The sequence below is a fragment of the Prionailurus bengalensis genome, chromosome B2 (genome assembly GCF_016509475.1).
Source record: "Prionailurus bengalensis isolate Pbe53 chromosome B2, Fcat_Pben_1.1_paternal_pri, whole genome shotgun sequence".
In the NCBI taxonomy this organism is placed as follows: domain Eukaryota; kingdom Metazoa; phylum Chordata; class Mammalia; order Carnivora; family Felidae; genus Prionailurus; species Prionailurus bengalensis.
In genome coordinates this window covers 97,150,367-97,163,214 of record NC_057349.1, presented here as the reverse complement: position 1 = coordinate 97,163,214, position 12,848 = coordinate 97,150,367, and the positions used below count along the sequence as shown (strand labels likewise).

Genomic DNA, 12,848 nt, shown 5'->3' with positions numbered 1-12,848 from the left:
GAGTTTGGAATGTTTTCCTTTACCGTCTCCCTCAACTTCATTTCTTTGTTAGAGATAATCACTGCTAAGTTTGGTGTTCTCCCTTTCAGATATTTTTCTATGGATTATGTTTACATACACACTTTTAAAAAAATGTGGTCTTTCTATCATTCTGTGACTTCTTTTGCTTCCTATGTTGGAGATACACCTCATTTTAAAAACAGCTGCATAATATGTCAATATGGAAATACCATAAAGTTTATGATTTTACTGTTACTTTTGTGACTGGTGGTTTTCTTTCTGATCTTACAGTTCCTGAGTCCCATAGTGAGACTAATAATTAACCTGTCTTGCCTTCTTCATAGGTTTATTATGTGAGGATCCAGCTGTATGGAGTCATGTGAATGAACGTAGTATATCAACTGTAAAATTGTCCTGCACTTACTTATCAAATATTTACTGAATCCATACTGCGTGTCAGGAACCAGCTTGTTGCTTTTATATAGTGATGGGTTGTTTCGTTTCTGTTTTGTGTTCAGTTTCTAGCTGAAACTTAAATGGTTTAATCATGTATATGTAGTGAGGTGGGTTGGTGTTTAGGTGTTGGGCAGTATAAATACTTGCTAAATAATTTGAAATAAGTAACAAAGGCATTTGTTCTAAAGCTCAGGTATTGTTATTGGTTTTATGAACGCTTAGGAAATTTGACCGTAACATATTCTGCATTAGACTTAATATTTATTGTGGTTTTGATGCTTTATTTATTGTTTAATTTTATTTGTGTTTTAGGGCTCTTGGTGGTATCGCTCAATACGCTATAGTGGAGACCAGATTCTAATACGCACAACACAGATTTATACATACTTTGTTTATAAAACCCGAAATATGGATATGAAACGTGAGTAAATTTAAGTATCTGTGTTAGTAGATTATTTTCTGAGTCATTTATTTGGAGTTGATACATACTCCACTGGAAACCTTTTATTTCACAGTTTTATACTCAGTTCATATAACTAAAGCTGGAGGAAAGTAGCTGGTACCCTTTATCACATGTATTTCTATTATTTCCATTTACTCAGCTATATATGTTTTTTACCCTACAAATTTTATGGTAAAGCTTCATGTGGGTTAACTTTGTAATAATACTAGCTAATATTTCTTGAGTATTTGTTGTATGCCTGGCATTACTATGGATTATGTAGATATTAACTCATTTAATCTTTACTGTTTTTAAGCACATTTGATAGATGGGGAAACTGAGCTTAAGGAAATATTAAGTGGTAGAGTCAGGATCGAACTCAAGCAGTCTGGTTCCCAAGCCTTAAATCGGTACATTACACTGTATTAATCTCAGTAAAATAAGTCAGGTCTTGGGCGTGCTGAAAGAAAACTGTCAGGATATTTCATTCCCAGAGTCTTATTTCAGAATTTATTTTTAGCAAAAAAAAAGTTCCATTTAAGATACTTTCTTTGATTCCATAAAGCTAACACTGTAAATTTTATCCTTGGAGTGTGTAGTGTTGCCTTTCAGAATCTTTGCTCTGCAGAAATCATAGACCTGTCATAGACAAGCCCTGCTTCTCTTCCTCTGGGAAAAAAAAGAGATGATACACGTTTTAAAGTTTTAAATTGTGTCTCACTGGAGAATACATTTTTGTTCCAAAACCTAAATGGAGTTGTCTGTACTTTGGATTTGCCAATTTAACTAATTTTTTTGGTAATGAGAAAGAGACTCCTCAGGGTCATGTGACTGTGTGAACAGATTTTTTATTTCTGAGAAGTGAGCAGATCTTTTATTTCTGAGGAATGAGTGAGTTACTCTCCCTTATGCACACATGTCATTCTTCTTTATGTTGGATTGAAATATTAATATGGAAACTTAGCCCCTTATGAAAATGTTTCATGTTTATAATGTCTTTTAACGTGTTTTTTGCATCAGTGAACTTGATTCTGTTTTATTCCTGAGTGTGGTACTTAGCCTTATACAGTACTATCAGAAAAGCATTTTTTAGCTGGTGGGCTTGATTATATATCCTTGGCTACTTTAGTGTTGGTATCGTTTAGATAGTTGTCTCAGGAATAGTTGTTTTCATGAAAACATTTGATAGCGGTAGCTTACACATATTACTGTGCTTACTGTGTGTCAGGCACATTGGGAGAAACTGAGACCCATAGAAAGGTGAAGAATATTGTCCTGCATCATTTAGTTAGGGAGTGAAAACTCCAGGGTCTGTGCCCTTAAGCTCTACATTGTCCTGCTTTTAGTGAGCGCACATGGTATGTATTTTCTGCTGGAAGGTGAGATTGATGACTATAGGTGACTATAGTGCCGGTCATTAAAAAGCTTGAATAGGGACACCTGGGTGATTCACAGTTGGTTAAGGCTCTGACTCTTGATTTCAGCTGAGTTCGAGCCCTGCACTGGGCTCTGTGCTGACAGTGTGGAGCTTGTTTGGGATTTTCTCTCTCTCCCTCTCTCTCTGCTCCTCTCTTGTTCTCAAAATAAGTAAATTTTAAAAAAATTATTTAAAAAAATAAGGAGCTTGTATAGACTAACAAGTAATGCTCATAGTGTATGTAGCTGCAAATCATGTGTATTTCAAAGAACATGTCCCGCAAACCCTTCAGGGTTCCATGATAAAAATTTCTGTAAATTATAGAGTATTTCAGTTTACTTAAGGTTCTGAGAAGTCATCAAGTGAAGAAACCTGAAACTCTTTTAACTCATTGTTTCTCAGTCTTGTTTAACCATAGAGCCCCCTTTGTTCACATAATAGTTATTAACATCGTATGGGATACTTAATAATTACTCTGTAGAAAGTTACTGTGGAACACATGCTTAAATCTAGAAACAGATGCTATTTGTAGTGATTTTAATGCATCCAGTTGCTTTGGGGCCCTTAATGTATGTTTCTGTTCACTTGTGATAAGTAATACTGTACACTTTTAAAAAAGTGAAATGTTTCTTTTTTGTTGGAGAAATGAATACTTAGTATTGGAGTTCAGATGATTTTTAGCTTTTTGCGCAATTGGAAAACTGCCTCACTCTACATTAATAAAGTATCCTAGGAGAGGAAATTAATAGATGAGCAAGTTTATTTGTTTACCTTTATATTTCTTTTGTTTTCTTAGGTCTTATCATGGTTTTGGCTGGAGCCTCTGAATTTGATCCTCAGTATAACAAAGATGCCACAAGCAGACCAACAGATAATATTCTAATACCTCAGGTTAGACCTGTCTCCTAAATTCCTTGATATAATAAGCATTTAGGTATTAAAGTTAATGCTTTTCAGTATATAGATATTTTTAATAATTATTTTATTTACTCTAGCTAATCAGAGAAATTGGCAGCATTAATTTAAAGAAGAATGAGCCTCCACTTACCTGCCCATATAGCCTGAAAGCCAGAGTTCTTTTACTGTCTCATCTTGCTAGAATGAAAATTCCTGAGACCCTTGAAGAAGGTATTTATGATTCTAATATCTGCACGGTTTTAATGGTACAAAAGCAACGGATTTAATTAGACTTCATGGTGCAATGTTTTTGTTGCTGTTCTTTTTTGCTCAATCAAATAATTGCTCAAGGATCTTTTAAAAAGAAATCTTTATGCTACATAATTACTTCACAGATGTTTTGAAGGTCTAAGTCCGATATTTTGGCAAATGTTAAAATTTAGTATTTCAAGGTGAGAGAATACTCTGAAAAATGTTTAGTCAGTTGCAGATTATACAGAAATTCCTAGTGACTTTTTAAAAAGATTTTACAAGCTTTTGGGGGGAAGAAAAAATGGATTTCATAATCAATACCTCAGTCAGCTCCACAACTACCACCACCACTTCCAGCTGTGGTTGCTGATTAAGTGTTTAATCTTTATTTAAAGCTTCCTAAGTATTTGCAGCCACCTATCTATTTAAAAGAGAAGCAGTGGGGCACTTGGGTGACTCAGTCGGTTAAGCATCCAACTTTGGCTCAGGTCATGATCTTGTGGTTCATGAGTTCAAGCCCCGTGTCAGGCTCTGTGCTGACAGCTCAGAGTCTAGAGCCTACTTTGGATTCTGTGTCTCCCTCTCTCTCTGACCCTTCCCCGCTCTTGCTCTCTCTCTCTTTCTCTCTCTCAGGGAGAGAATAAACATAAAAAAAATAAAAATAAATAAAAGTAGTGGATTGGGACAGTGGTGTTTCCAGGAATACCATGAATTTGTCATTTTTTTTTTTACTTGCATGATTTCATTTGAAGTTTTCAAAGAAAGTTATTATCCTTCAGGAATAAATGTTCTTTCTGAATGAAGCTCCTCCTCTGCCATTTTTAAGCCAATAATATAATCAAATGCCTTTGAAAACAAGGCCATTTGATGATCAGTGGTTGATGATAAGATAGGATCCTTAAGATGGAATGAAGGATCTCTATTTAGGCATTATTATTGGAGTTGCAAGTTAACTGGTAATTCTAATGTTCTGTACAGATATAAAACCATCTCCCTTTTTACCAGTTATCTAAGAAACAGGGAACAAATATTTTTTTAGGTTGAGTACCAACCCCATGGATGATCTTAACAGTTAACTATTAGGTGCGGTAAAAATGACTCTGTCTCGTTCCTTTTCCTTCTCCTCTTTATCATCCCCTCTCTTCTTTCTGCATAGAATTGACATTCACTATCAATCTTAGTCTTTGGACTTATTCATAGTTTCAGAAACTTAGGTATACAAGAAGAAAATTGTTAAGGTTCTTAAATATAGTAAGATTAGAATTAAGTTTAAGACTATTCCCTCCAAACAAGGGAGTTAACTTACAAAGCACAACACTTGTAATATTAAAAATTTGAAACATCATATCTGAGCTAGAATTTTCTGACTGATTTTTGACAGTGCTGCTTAGGAGAAACTTCAGCCTGCAAAATTCTTACTAGGTCATGTGAAATATTTGTGGGACAACTTAAATTTAGTATTAGTCTTGGACTGTAGATGATAAAGATGTTATAATTGTAAAAGTAGAATGATTCGTTTCAGGTTTTCTCTTGTTTTGCAGATCAGCAGTTTATGTTGAAAAAATGCCCTGCCCTACTTCAAGAAATGGTTAATGTAATCTGCCAACTAATAATAATGGCCCGAAGCCGTGAAGGTGAGGTGGAAATGTAATTAATTATGTTGTACTTTTTCTTGCAAGCATATGCAGATTACACTTCATAGTTCTAAGATTTATGAGTACCTACAGTAATTCTGCCCGTAGGTTGAGTCAGCTTTCCCACTTTTGTTCATGGTTTTTCTTAATTCTTTCCTATATTTTCCATTATGTAAAGTCTTTATCACAACTGATGTTTTTGAATTTATTGTTTTATTGTTTGTTGTCACTTATTGTTTGCAAATATTTAATATACCTCTTCTTTCCTTTGAATATTTTGAGAGTTAGGTTATTCTGTATTTTAACAGTGAGTTTGAAATAATTCTTTTAAGTGACGTAACGATGATTTATTTGATATGTAGTGTTTTTCACATGAAAGGAAAAAAAGAGTGAGGGGGAAGAAAAAGAATGAGGGAGTTTGTGGTCAGTAATGGAAAGGGAGACTCTTGGGAAAGGAGATGATGGGTGTGGTTTGTTGTTATGGCTGATGTCAGTTCTTGGCATGGTGTCAGTATTTGATACTGATAATTTGCTATTTGTGGAAGTGATGCAAAGAATTTTTCTGTTAAATCTGCTGGATAATGATTATTGCATTTGAACAAATTTGTGTATTTTTGGTATCTTATAACTTTTAAAGGAAAGTCAGCACTATGATCTTAAAATATGAGGTGTTAAGGATAGTCGCATGAATCATGTTATCGTGATGAATTATATACTCCTGAACGTATAAAAAGTCCAGCCTTGTTTTTTCTTTTCCTCCTGTTCTTTCTAAGAAAGGGAGTTTCGTGCTCCAACTTTGGCATCCCTAGAAAACTGCATGAAGCTTTCCCAGATGGCTGTGCAAGGCCTTCAGCAGTTTAAGTCTCCCCTTCTGCAGCTGCCTCACATTGAAGAGGACAATCTTAGAAGGGTTTCTAATCATAAAAAGGTAATTCTTTGCCACTTTAAAATCTGTTTTACGCAGTTTGTTATGTTACTTAAATAATGAGAAAAGTGTTCTAAAAGTTTTTATTATGAATTTCTTAGATTTAGAATATCTTAAACACTCTAAAACTATCCCTCAAGTAGTTCTGTTAACAATTTCTTGATTAGGTAGGTGTTTTATAATCTTTTACCTACTGTAAATTATTTTACTACTTTGGGGTCCAATATATTTTAGCAATTAGCACTTTATTCCTTATATTATGTTACCAGAAATAAATATACAAAGTAGAAGTGCAGTGTATGCTTTCTAGTCATTAATACCTGGCTTAAAGGTTAGGCAATGGTTTATCGGTTGAATAGGAACAAAAAAATTAAGTTTTCAAAAAATAAGTAGATCAAATAAAGATGCTTCTTATATAGAAAATGCAGTCTGTAGTAAAGATCCAACAATGAATCTTAAGATGTAGCAAAAATATGTATAAATGAAAAAACTTGGAAATACAAGAAAAAAACTAAAATTATAATTCTGATAGGACATTTTAAATATTGCTTTGTATACACTAGACAAAATGGGCAGAAGACAGACATTGGATTTGATGGGTTTTTTTTTCTAATTTTTTTTAATGTTTATTAGTTTTGAGAGAGAAAAAGACAGAGACCAAGCAAGAAAGGGGCAGAGAGAGAGGGAGGCACAGAATTGGAAGCAGGCTTCAGGCTCTGAGCTGTCAGCACAGAGCCCGATGTGGGGCTCGAACTCACAGACCGTGAGATTATGACCTAAGCCGTAGTCGGCTGCCCAACAGACTGAGCCACCCAGGTGCCCCTGGATTTGATAACATATTAAGGTAGAACTAATGTATATTAGAAATTTGCATTTGAGTTTTCTGTCCTTTCAGGTAATTGTATTGCAATTATAAATTTGTTCACTTAAAACAAAAAAATTTTTTTTAATCTTTATTTTTGAGAGAGAGAGAGAGACAGACAGAGCATGAGCAGGGGAGGGACAGAGAGTGAGGGAGACACAGAATCTGAAGCAGGCTTCAGGCTCTGAGCTGTCAGCACAGAGCCCGACAAAGGGCTCGAGCTCACGGACCACAAGATCATGACCTGAGCCAAAGTTGGACACTTAACCGACTGAGCCATGCAGGCGCCCTGATTTGTTCACATTTCTAATCGAAAACTTTGTAATAGAAAAGTGGACATTCCACATACCTCATGATCTAATCCCTGTCTGCAAAAGTAAAAATTAACTAGCACCAAATGGCTGGAAATTCACACTCTCCTAAGTATCCCTTTAGCCCAGATGGATATTAGTGCAGTAACAGCTATATTTAGAGAACAACAAAAATGAGAAAATTGCATAGTAAAACCATAAGGATGCAGCTGCACTTGGAGATAAATCCATACTCTTAAAGGTTTTTATCATTAAAATTGAAAATACGGGTCAGCAAACTGAGCATAGAAGATGACAATCATTCTTGCTTGGGTCAAGAGTCTATGAATGTTACTGTCTTTTCCTCCTAACTTTATTTTTTCTAAAATTAAAAAATTACTCTGTTTTAACGTTGTAATAAAAAAAAATTCTTAATTTGAATTTCCTTGGATAAAAGGCCATGAAATGCTATAAAGTTGTATTGTTTGCTTTGAAATGTGTATGTAGATCTTCCTCAGCTTATAGTGGGGTTACATCCTCATAAAGCCATCGATTGTAAGTTGAAAATATCCTAAGTCAAAAATGCATTGAATACATCTACCAAATACAGTAGCTTAGCCTAGCCTACCTTAAATGTGCTCAGAACACTTACATTAACCTACACTTGGGCAAAATCATCTAACACAAAGCCTGTTTTATAGTAAAGTGTTGAATATCTATCTCATATAATTTATTGAATACTGAACGTGAAAAACAGAGTGGTTCTAAGTGTATGGATTGTTTACTCTTGTGAGCACGTGCTGACTGGGAGCTACCCCTCACTGCTGCTGCCCAGCATCATGATGATATTGTATTAAATATCACTAGTCCTAGACAAGATCAAAACTCAAGAGTATGGTTTCTACTGAATGCATATTGCTTTGGCAGCATTGTAAAGTTTAAAAGCTTTAAGTAGAACCATTGTAAGTTGGAGACCCTGTGTAATCTTAACATTTTTTTAAAAGTTGTTGGATTTTGTTTTAGTAAACATGCTAATTTTCCTTTTGTGAAAAATTCTATGACTTTAGGACTTATTTTCTTTCTTCTTCTCTCTTTTAAAATTCAGTACAAAATTAAGACTATCCAGGATTTGGTGAGTTTAAAAGAATCAGATCGTCACAATCTACTGCACTTCCTTGAAGATGAAAAATATGAGGAGGTTATGGCTGTCCTTGGGAGTTTCCCATATGTGACTATGGACATAAAATCACAGGGTAAGTGGGAGGTTTCCGTGTTGAACATTGTTTCCCTTTTGATAGATTGGCTCCTGTTTATTTGGTTTAAGGTTCTCAAAACATTTGATATCATAATGTGTAACTAGACTTTCCAGAACTGTGGTTTACATGTCACATTTGCTGTGATAAAATATGATGTATGCTTAATAGTTTTGAGAACACTGATACAATCCTATAGAATCTTACTTTTATGATCCTCAGAATGGGATTAAGCTTGAGGACTCTCTGTTCTGTAGTTCAAGTTTTAGGAATATCTTACTTTTTAAAGAATGAAGGATTTTCAGATGCAGTGAAAGATCTTTGAAATACATATATTGTTAGTATGAAAGAAATAGCTGCTTAGTTCTAAAATTCATTTTAAGCCCAATTTACTTATGTTAAATAAACCTTGGAAATTACCGTGTTCTGTGCCACATTTCATGTGTTTATCTCATCCTGCCTCTATGTTTATGTCTGTTGGGATGAAAATATAGAGATTATTTTTCTACCTACACAGTTGGCCAGTGAGTGTCCATGATAATAGTTGAATAATAGTATTTTACAATGGTGACAGAATTAAGAGATTATCTGCTCCATTCCTTCATTGTAACATTATTCTGAGTTTTGACATTTACTAAGTTACTGTTGTGAGAACATTTTTGTGGGACCAAAAATACAAGGATGTGTTAGGGGTGGTTTCTGTCTGTAAGGGGCTTATAGTCTAGTTGAGGAAAGAGGATATAAACATAGGATTAAAACCAAGGAATCATAAAGCAAGTGTGAAATGAATGACACGGACGTTGTGTCATTCATGCATTCAACAACTGTTGAGTGCCACTCATTTATCTGGGTGTTGGGGAAGCAGTGGTGAGTTAGACAAAGACTCTACCTTACTAAGTTTGCATTCTAATGGAATTGAAAAGAGATAAATGACTCTCAAAGATTGGGGTGTTTGAGAAAGTAAGGTAAAACTGCAGTCTGGTTTCAAATCGGCTGCAGTATAGGATACATGTAGGGACTGCTTTGGTGAAGAGTTCGGATTTCCTTGTGGGTTTGTGAGTCTTCAAACACTTAAAAACAGTAAAAGTTTCATTTAGGACCAATTTAAATCAGAAACTATTCAAGTAAAAAAAAAGAGAAACTATTCAAGTAAAATCCAATTTGGGACTTAAGAGATAACTGATAATAATCAGGAGCTATAAAAAGTACATGCTGCTTAGAAAAATGAATGTCAAATTTTCTCGTTAGAAGTAAGGTAAGAATATTCAACCTCATTGGGAGACTTCATGATGTATTTCATTCCATAGCCTCTTGTATAGACAATTTACTGTATTTTCACAGTGCTATCCCAATGTGTAATATGAGTAATATAGTTAATGGAGGGAGAGGAGAAGCAGTTTAGAAGCAGGAAAGGCATCTGCATTATCTAGTGCTGGAGATGGTGGAACTCTCTCCCACATTGCCTAGAGGCTGTATAGAATCACCTGTAGGCTTTTTCTCCACCGTAAAGCATCAAATGGCCAGTAGATACAGTTATAGCTATTAACTCGTGTGCAGTGCTCATGCACATACAACTGTGCCACGTTGATGAATGTGTAGCCCAGATTTGATAATGGAAAGATAATGGAGACTTCCAGATTGAAGAAAGGATATTGTATCCTTCTTGATGCCTAGCTGTTGCACCTCACAGCCAGTAATTGAAGAGAGATAGTGATAGTTTGTTGGAGGCCATTCTTTTCCAACTGGTAGTGTGTTAATGTAGGCCACAACAGAGTATGCTAATCTACATCTATGTAAAATAAACATAACAAGCTCAGAAAAATCTATAGGCAGAAATACATAGTGAAGAAAACTCTTACAGATAAAACTTGTAGGTGAAATGAATTATTTACATATTTGAATAAGATCTGTTTGATGTTGTAGTAATTTATTTTAACATTTATTTTAATGTTACTAATTTTAGTGTTAAGCTTATCTTACTAGCTTTTGGCAATATGTGTGGCAAGTGTAGAGTTGTTTTTTTTTTTTGTTTTTTTTGTTTTTTTTTTTTTGGCAAATGTGGTTTTAAAAAATTAATTGCAAAAACATTGTGAAAACTTTTAAAGGTGTTTTTTAATATAAACAAATCTTGGAAGTTTTTGCCTTAAAAAAATAAATTTAATGTGACTTGGAATACTAGTCCTGATTATCTTATTTCTGACCGGCAGGCTGTCATTGATCATATAGTTAAAGTCTTGTGAATATGAGGTTTGCATAGTTTAAGAGAGTAACAGAACCCTTTTTTATATCGGTATGAAAGAAAGGTGTGGTATAGCAGTCCTCACATTATACTTTGTTTTAAAACACCTGGGTTTGAAACTTGGCAGTGCAAATATAGCCATTATGTGACCTCAGGCATTTAATTTTACGTTAGTTTTTTTTGTTTGTTTTTTTTTTTAATTTTTTTTTTTTCAACGTTTATTTATTTTTGGGACAGAGAGAGACAGAGCATGAACGGGGGAGGGGCAGAGAGAGAGGGAGACACAGAATCAGAAACAGGCTCCAGGCTCCGAGCCATCAGCCCAGAGCCCGACGCGGGGCTCGAACTCACGGACGGCGAGATCGTGACCTGGCTGAAGTCGGACGCTTAACCGACTGCGCCACCCAGGCGCCCCGTAATTTTACGTTAGTTTTGAACGTCAGTTTTTTCTTTATTTTTTTTTTAATTATCTTTTTTTATTTTAGAGTGAGTGTGAGTTGGGGCGAGGGCAGAGAGGAGAGAGAGAGAGAGAGAGAGAGAGAGAGAGAGAGAGAGAGAGAGAAGCAGGGTCCACGCTCCCATGACCCTGGGATCATGACCTGAGCCGAAATCAAGAGTGGGATACTCAGTTGACTGAGCCACCCAGGCGCCCCCTCAGTTTCTTCTTCTTCTTTTTTTTTTTTTTTAACGTTTATTTATTTTTGAGACAGAGAGAGACAGAGCATGAACGGGGGAGGGGCAGAGAGAGAGGGAGACACAGAATCGGAAACAGGCTCCAGGCTCTGAGCCATCAGCCCAGAGCCCGACGCGGGGCTCGAACTCACGGACCGCGAGATCGTGACCTGGCTGAAGTCGGACGCTTAACCGACTGCGCCACCCAGGCGCCCCATCAGTTTCTTCTTTAAAATGGAAATAATAACAATGCTTCATAGGGCTATTTTATTTTTTAAATTTTAACTTTATTTTATTTTATTTTATTTTATTTTATTTTATTTTATTTATTTTAGAGAAAGCGAGTGTGGGGGGTGGGGAGAGGCAGAGGGAGAGAGAGAGAGAGAGAGAGAGAGAAAGAAAGAAAGAAAGAAAGAAAGAAAGAAAGAAAGAAAGAAAGAAACAGTCAGTCTTAAAGCAGGCTCCACAGTCAAGCCTGATATGGGGCTTGATCCCACAACCCCGGGATCATGACCTGAGCTGAAATCAAGAGTCAGACGCTCATCTGACTGACCCATGCAGCTGCCCCTTCATAGGGCCATTTTAAAGATTAAATGAGTACATTGTTGAAAGCATCTAGTGGAGCATTTTATACAGAATAGACAAATTATTTTTCATTGAGTAAGCTTCAAATGTGTACATGAAATACTGAAGTACCAAATTGAATTTTATTTTTTTACTTTCATCTTCTAGTATTGGATGATGAAGATAGCAACAACATCACAGTAGGATCCCTAGTTACAGTGTTGGTTAAATTGACAAGGCAAACAATGGCAGTAAGTAATTTCTTACTTTTATTCTTTAAGAGTTACATGTTAAAAAAAGAGTTATGTGTTAAGTAGTGAAGGGGAATAGGAGGTATAGGCTTCCCCAGTTATGGAATAAATCATGGGATTCAAGGTACAGCATAGGGAATATAGTTAAAGGCATTGTAATGGTCTTGTGTGGTGACATAGCATAATGCATAGAGTTGTTGAATCACTATGTAGTATGCCTGAAATTAATGTAACATTGTGTATCAACTATACTGCAGTGAAAAAAGGGGGAGAGAGTTATATGTTAAAGTTCTTTTATTTATTTTCTCATTTTAAGTCATGTATTCTTAAAGTCAAAACTATTGTAGTCGTAAAATCTAATTTTGCAAGTCCTTTTAGCTGTTTTGACATTTTAAATAAATTTTCAGTTTTTCACATTAGTTTTTACATACAAAAAAACCCTTGGAAAATAGATTAATTCTTCATGTGATGATTTGTTAATTCCCTGTAAAACATAATAAGGCAATGTGCATATAGTATTTAAACTGTAAAGTTTTATACAAAGATTAATTATTGATTACTGTTGAGAATTTCTTTACCAATTCTTTAGTCAATTCCTTTTTTTTTTTTTTAACGTTTATTTATTTTTGAGACAGAGAGAGACAGAGCATGAACGGGGGAGGGTCAGAGAGAGGGAGACACAGAATCTGAAACA

The 12,848-nt window shown here is 35.2% G+C and overlaps 1 protein-coding gene across 1 annotated transcript in view; it reads left to right on the top strand.

The window, feature by feature from the left end:
• Window positions 1-12,848, top strand: part of SEC63 (SEC63 homolog, protein translocation regulator) — a 74,739-nt gene that overhangs the window by 33,443 nt on the left and 28,448 nt on the right. Inside the window, exons 8-14 of the mRNA XM_043592056.1 lie at window positions 769-877; window positions 3,112-3,206; window positions 3,311-3,443; window positions 5,006-5,098; window positions 5,872-6,026; window positions 8,281-8,428; window positions 12,072-12,154. Of these exons, the coding sequence (XP_043447991.1) occupies window positions 769-877; window positions 3,112-3,206; window positions 3,311-3,443; window positions 5,006-5,098; window positions 5,872-6,026; window positions 8,281-8,428; window positions 12,072-12,154 (816 nt within the window). The remainder of the gene's footprint in view (window positions 1-768; window positions 878-3,111; window positions 3,207-3,310; window positions 3,444-5,005; window positions 5,099-5,871; window positions 6,027-8,280; window positions 8,429-12,071; window positions 12,155-12,848) is intronic.